This window comes from Limulus polyphemus, unplaced genomic scaffold, assembly GCF_000517525.1.
Source record: "Limulus polyphemus unplaced genomic scaffold, Limulus_polyphemus-2.1.2 Scaffold1741, whole genome shotgun sequence".
In the NCBI taxonomy this organism is placed as follows: domain Eukaryota; kingdom Metazoa; phylum Arthropoda; class Merostomata; order Xiphosura; family Limulidae; genus Limulus; species Limulus polyphemus.
The window spans coordinates 232,845-239,972 of record NW_013667351.1 but is presented as its reverse complement, the minus strand read 5'-3'; the positions used below and the strand labels follow the sequence as shown (position 1 = coordinate 239,972).

General features: G+C 35.0%; 1 protein-coding gene across 1 annotated transcript in view; it reads right to left on the bottom strand.

Moving 5' to 3' along the window:
- The window catches only part of LOC106464781 (solute carrier family 22 member 15-like), a 15,500-nt gene that overhangs the window by 2,706 nt on the left and 5,666 nt on the right, over positions 1–7,128 (bottom strand). Inside the window, exons 3-6 of the mRNA XM_022392575.1 lie at positions 6,535–6,631; positions 4,995–5,209; positions 4,449–4,630; positions 2,126–2,265 (exon numbers count right to left, since the gene is read on the bottom strand). Of these exons, the coding sequence (XP_022248283.1) occupies positions 2,126–2,265; positions 4,449–4,630; positions 4,995–5,209; positions 6,535–6,631 (634 nt within the window). The remainder of the gene's footprint in view (positions 1–2,125; positions 2,266–4,448; positions 4,631–4,994; positions 5,210–6,534; positions 6,632–7,128) is intronic.

Genomic DNA, 7,128 nt, shown 5'->3' with positions numbered 1-7,128 from the left:
CGCGACCCCCAGATTGTGAGTCGAGCGCCTTATCCACCTGGCCATGCCGGGCCACCAAGATTGGGCTAACCGAAGTGTCGAAAAAAATTGACGCATTTGCTACACTTAACGCAATGATCACATCGTCCACCTAGAGCGAACGTAAATTATCACATTGTCCACCTGGTGCAAACGTACAGCAATGAGTCTGATTGTCAGACGATAAACTCAAATGCTTGTGTATGTACTCATATGTCAGAAATAACATTATTTATTTCCACCTCTAAGATTTTTCTCGACGTTTGCCTGAATATCATTTGCCGCGATTTCTTCAGGATACTTAATGTTGGTTAATCTTGTCATCATGGACCCGAATACTGAACTGACATATCATAATAGAATATAGTAGGTTGACAAACCAGCTTTTGTTTCACCTCTTTTTTTTTTTGTCAGCAACTTAACGATATCGCGAAATGAATGCATCCCAACTTGTTCGTGGCTATCAAAGGAGTTCTTATAGGCTTTGTGAAGGTCTTCGATACTTCGTCCGCCACGTTCATAAAGTGGTATATCTGAAAATATGTGGTTGTCCATCCTTACATTCCTTGTTTGACCAGGCTTTACTTGAAGGCTTCGTTGAATAAACGTAGTTGCTGTTGCAATCATCTGGCTGTCCACACGGAAAGTATAATTGTGTTTTGGCAGATCTGTTCTACACTCCAGAGTAAAAAAAAAAAAACGTCTTTCTCAAGGATGAAAACTTCACTTTTCCCATTGTGTACTCCTGAACGGGTACAAGCTGTTTTTGTTCGTCTGGTAGGCTATAGAATTCTTGGGCGGGCATCGTTTTGCATGTATGTCGTTCGAGTGAATTTGCCTAAATGCTTTGAGCCACCACGGAAATGTTCCTGCACCCAATACGTGATAGCTTGCACATGTTATTGGAAATGGGTTCCGTCGAATACTTCTCATTATGACTGTAGTTTGTCGATAAAATACGTCTTCAATTCGGATGGATCGGTTGGATACAAAAGTTGGAATAACTTATCCGTTATTTGTGTGCATATCTGAACAACTCTGTCTTTCTCCAACACATTGCAATGCATTAGTTTCGTGTAAAGCTGTACGATTGGTAATACCCAAAGCATTGAATATAGAAGTAATGGTTTTAGAGGCTTCAGCGTTTCCATCTTCTCCAGGATCAATATCATACACCTTGCTTTCTTCTAATCTAATTTGATTTTAAACTCCCGGTGCACTTGTCTTTCTCATCACTCTTCTTTCTCCACTTTCAGCATCATTTCTTTGCTTCCAGTTAATATCATTTGCTTTATTCCAGCATGAATCCAAAGGTAAGCAGCATCTAGAAACGCCACAGATGAACCAGTCTCCTTTCTTTCTATGTTTATGTTCCTGGCAACGCATTTTATAAATTTCAGTTATGAGTATATTTTTTTCAATCGAAAGAAGAAGCTTTTTTTTTTTTAGATTGTATTATTGGATTACGGTGACGTAGCCTGGCGCCTCCAATCCATTTTTCGGCGCTGACGTTTTTTTTCCTAAATTTGGGTCGGTTTTTCGTCACCGGTGGTCATAAAAAAAAGTTCAACATTATTTCATGACGAAAATAAATCAAAAAGATGAAGTTTATAACCGTTTGTTTAGGGATGAATCTACTGAACTTAAATAATTAATTCACAAATATCTTAACAACTTTTCAGTAGGTAAGTTCTTATTTTAATAATTACAACGTTTCGACCGACAGTATCAAGGGTACGAGTCGAAGCGTTGTAATTATCAAAATCAGGGCTTTTCTATTGTAAAGTTTGTTGTTATTGTATTTTATGCAATTAATTTATAACTGTTTGTTTTGCTTTTATTAAACGCAAAGTTACACTACTGACAATCTGCGCTGTGTTTACCACAGAGATCGAACCTTTAAGTGTTATGAGCTTTCACACTTACCGCTAAACAACCAGGCGGAAGAAATTCATGACGAATGTTCTAGGATCGGATAATCAAAATAAAAAGTGAACTTCATAACAAGATTTCCAAATTCATACATGTTGAAAAATATTAATATTTAATTCTTCGTTATTGTCATTGTTTTGGTTTATTTACAAATTCAGATAAGAAGCTCACTTACTTCTCTGGGTTCTCTATCTCCAGTATTGTGTCCGAAAGCTGTCTGTTAAATGTTTCCGGAAGAAGGAAGACCATAATGGCTGCTACTATTGACAGAACACCATAGATTACTGAAGGTACAGCGACGTGCGTGGATTTACTCTAAAGAACAAAATAGAACAACTTATCTCAACTGATTCTTAAATTGATCAATAAATTACAGAACTTTCAAAACTTTGTGATCCGCCATATGTAAAATAAGCATATAACGAGAAAATATGTTTAATTCATTCAATCTTTGTCTTTTTTTGTTGTTAACCACAAAGCTACACAATGGACAATTTGTGCTGTATCGAAACCCACATTTTAGCGAAACCTTCCAGTGAGCCAGGAGGAGGCATCTTTGTTCTTAAAGCTATAATTTTTACAAGAACAATTCTTGGTAAATACTGAAGGAATTTAAACATTCTCTAACAAACTGTCAAACACTCCTATTTTATACAAAACTTGACGGTGTTTAAAGCTTTTTTTGCAATGAAAGAAAATTTTTCTATGTTCCGGAAGGATTACGTCATCTCTAATTTGTTTATATGAAACATCACGGTACGCTCTACTTTCGTAATAAATCAGAAGTGTATTTCCCAATTACTAACTAAGCGAAATAATATATTTATTACTAACTAATTAATATTATGGTTAATATATTGCTAAAGAAAAACATATTTGATTTTAAAAAAGTAGTTATTAAAGTAGTTATTTATATTTTCAAAACGACGTTATTTTTTTTCCTGTTGCTCAGAGAGTTATGTTTTGCAGACTCAAGGTGAGATGGAAAGGTATTACAATTTAATCCTTTACAAAATAAACAAAGATTCACAAGCGGTTATTAATGTTAATAATAACGTCAGATTATGTAAGTCTGTACTCTTCTAGACTTACTTTATTGTTATTATTACCAAACTAGTCCTAGGAGTGTTTTATAAAAAACATTATTTATTGTGAGAATAAAAAGTTCTTTTATAACATTTAAAGTATGATAAATGTAACCAGATTGTCTCTCTATATGAAAACATTTTGAACGTTAAGTTTTTGACTTAATCAGGGTGCACGGTAGTGGTCTCTATGTAGGGATGACTCAGGTTGAAATTGGGGACCTGTACATCTTGTACACGGTAGCGTGTACGCCAGGACATCGCTAAAACTCAGCCTAAGGGTTAGCGGAAAGCCTTTCACTAATCAAGTATAAAACTGCCTCCAAAGTTCGGCTAATCTCCCTTAACGTCTAGAAAAGTGGCTACAAAAACACCGATTTTCTTCATCTTCTTTTTCCCCTTCCGTCTACTTCCATAACTCATAAACCACAGCATGTCTTCTTCCAGTTTACACACCAAAACACTTGACTACTCCTTAACACGTGACTTTTCATGTCCAGAGCACCAAATGATCCATCATGGGTTAGTTACAGCTCAAAATATATATACAAATATACGTGTTTAGTGGGACGGGGATTCGAACCCGCGACCCTCAGATTGTGAGTCGAGTGCCCTAGCAACCAGAGGTGTCGTGTTTTGATTTGTCTATTTCTCATTGGGGTGATGGTTATGCAGTTTGATGATATAGAAAGGAATGTTGAACTAGCAAAGTTTTAAATAGAAAATTTAATTAATCTGCATTTAGATAACCCAAGAAACAGTTATGAATTGTCATAAAGTTTCGTAATCGAATATAAAGCCTCCGAATGTTTAGACACCTGTTAAAAAAAGATAGATAATGGACACTGTTGAGGTCATATTTGAATTCTTGTTAAAGTACAGTCATGTTTTTTTACCAATATTGGTTAGAGTTCAACAGATGTTAAAGTACAGTGGGGTTTTACCCATGTGTGAATGGGTTTATCATGCTAAATCCGTCTGCCTTTAAGTTGTTCGATGTGTTTACTTTCCACCGGTTTTTATACAAAGTATTCGAAATCTATTTATAGAAGACGGAAAATGACGTCACTGAGCTAAGTGTCGAATAAAATCTGCTTATACTATTTATAATTTAATTTATTTTGTGTTACGTGTGTTTAGTTGATTTAATCTACACTGTGGTCACTCTGTCATGTGTCATTTTTTAATGAAAACATTTGTTTATACATCGGTCATAGGCAATCAGTGTTTCTACATCAATATAATTAATGCCTGGTGAGTGGTAATACGTACTCTGGTATATGAATGTTTCTTGTACACCTCGTAACTTACAAGGTTCTTATAAAGCAGTTTGACTTGTACCTCAGCCTGTATTTACCAGGATGAAACTTAATGAACAAATGTTTATCATAGTGTAAATATGTTCTAACTCACCAGTTCACGAACAAAAGGAGCGATTGCCGCTCCTATCCTCGAACACAGGATAGCAGTGCCAACCCCCACAGTTCGAATAACAGTGGGGAACACTTCTCCTCCATAAACAAAATTGATGTTACCAACAGTGGCTATGAACATTTTCCCTATCATGGTTAGCGAAATCTTTGTCACCACCATATCTGTACAAAATAAATATATATACATTTAAAACGTCAATAATAAAGTGATCATTAAACTACAGTAGTAAGTTAAATACAGATAGGATACCTTTAAAACTTCCTTGCTATAACTGAAGTTTCTAACTGTTACAAAGCTACCACGGGAACGTAAAATCAATACACATTAACGTATGTGACCAAATGTTTTACTTTTAAATCACTACTCGTTTATATTAAATAAATAGAACCCCCATAAAAGTAGTTTGAAATGCTTGTTTATTAGACGCAACATGTATTTGAAAACATTAAAACTGTGGTAAAAATAATAATAATAATTTATAATTTTTGATAAAAACAAAGGATTTTCAGTAAACTTTACACAAACCTTCCGGAACAACAATCACCAGAACACAGGCCACACAGGTAACCACGAAGGATACTATGATCGGTGGTTTCCGTTTCACGAACTTTACCACTAGAGGGAGCACTACACAAACCGGAAGTTCCACAGCAGCCGAGATTAGTAAGTTGATGTACATATTGCCCCCTAGTCTTGCCGAGCCGAAGGTCAAGGCGTAGTATAAAAATGATGTCGCAAAACTATATATTAAACAGTTTTATTAGTAAAAATAATATTATTAAAACGCTCGTGTTTCATTTGATGACGTATAAACAATGGTACTCAATCTTTTTTTGGGGGGGGTCAGTTTCCAACTTTCCCCAGATTATATAATTTGATACTTCCCAAACATGCACATACGCACAAACACACACATATTTTTATATGGCCAAGTGGTTAGGGCGCTCGACTCGTAATCTGCGGATCGTGGGTTCGAATCCTCGTCACACCTAACATGCTCGCTCTTTCAGCCGTGGGGGCGTTATAATGTGACTATTCGTTGGTAAAAGAGTAACCCAAGAGTTGGGGGTGGGTGGTGGTGACTAGCTGTCTTCCCTCTAGTCTTACACTGCTAAATTAGGGACGGCTAGCGCAGATAGCCCTCGTGTAGCTTTGCGCGAAATTCAAAAACAAACAAACAAACATTGATATACAAGTAATGCCTTTTTTGAAACTATTCAGACCATTTCTTTATACTATACAACTATACAATAAGGCACTGACAGTTGTTGTTGTTGTTGTATTCTGAGTTAAGCCACACTGGGCTATCTGCTATGTCCACTGCGGGAAATTGAACCCCGGATTTTAGTGTTGTAAATCTATAGACTTATCGCTGTTCCACCAGGAGACGGCGCTGAAAACCTACTAAACTGAAAGTCTTCTTTGATAGGTTCTCTCTTTTATAAACAACTTTCTAATTTTAACTACCAAACATCATAAAAGTATATTTAAAAATATAAATTTACATTTATACGTAAAAAACTGGTATAATACTGTTATCTAAATGCTGATACGCTAGTTATACGTAAAAAACTGGTATAATACTGTTATGTAAATCCTGATACGCCAGCACGTTTGACGAGTCCATGAGCAATATGTCCCTTTTGTTGAAAACCTCCGATATATAACATGTCATTTGTTTTGGTCCAATGAGTTAGTAGTTATAAAAATCAAATGAAATTTATTCGAATCCTTTTACCTTTATACATACATTAAAACTTATTGTTAGACTTATTAAATCTTATTTGAAAATAGAGTCGTATAAATAGTAATGATAGTTTGTTCAGATATTCGCTAACATATTAATAAATAAAGTTATGAGTATATTTTAAAATATTCAAACTTACACTTATAAAATACAGAGAAAGCAACTAGTTTTAATCATTTACAACTTTCAAGATTACCATCATGTTACTATAGAAACCAATAATGTCTGGGTGAATTATTTATACCGTCTACACTGGAATGACGTAACACCAAATAATAAAAGCACTTTAAAACAAATACATCCAATCAAAATATTTACGATAAAATCCTAGAGTTACCGACAGATGGGTCTGCCTTCCTCAAGGAAGAGAGTTGAAGAAAAACTTTACACTTACGTAAGTAATGAAATAACATGCCTAAAAATGGTTATTAGCAGATGAATCAGATTTTTCTAAGATGTATTAGCAGTAAAACTGGGAACCATATGTAGTAATCAGAACATGCTCCGTCTCAATCATGAAATGGAGATTATGAATAAAACAGTACTTGTATTTTCTTTCTCCACTCGTCTATTTAACTTTTAATAAAGTGAGGTTGCCATGGTAATGAAGTGAGGCTACCGTTTTAAAAAGTGGGGTTTCCATGGTTAAAAAAAGCGAGGTTTCCGAATATAACGATACGAATACCACAAGTTCTCTAAAGTTACTTTCATCAAACTGTTCTTACATCACGTTGGTTGTAGTGTTAAATGTTCTTCACACGTTGGGGAAGAAAGAAATTAAACAAATGTTTTTGGTTTAATGAATATGTTAAGATTAAATAACTCACCAGTCATACCACAACAAAAACACTACAATAACTATTTATCTGTAAGATAAATGTTTCTTTGTGCTAACACAAACGATGTCATCAG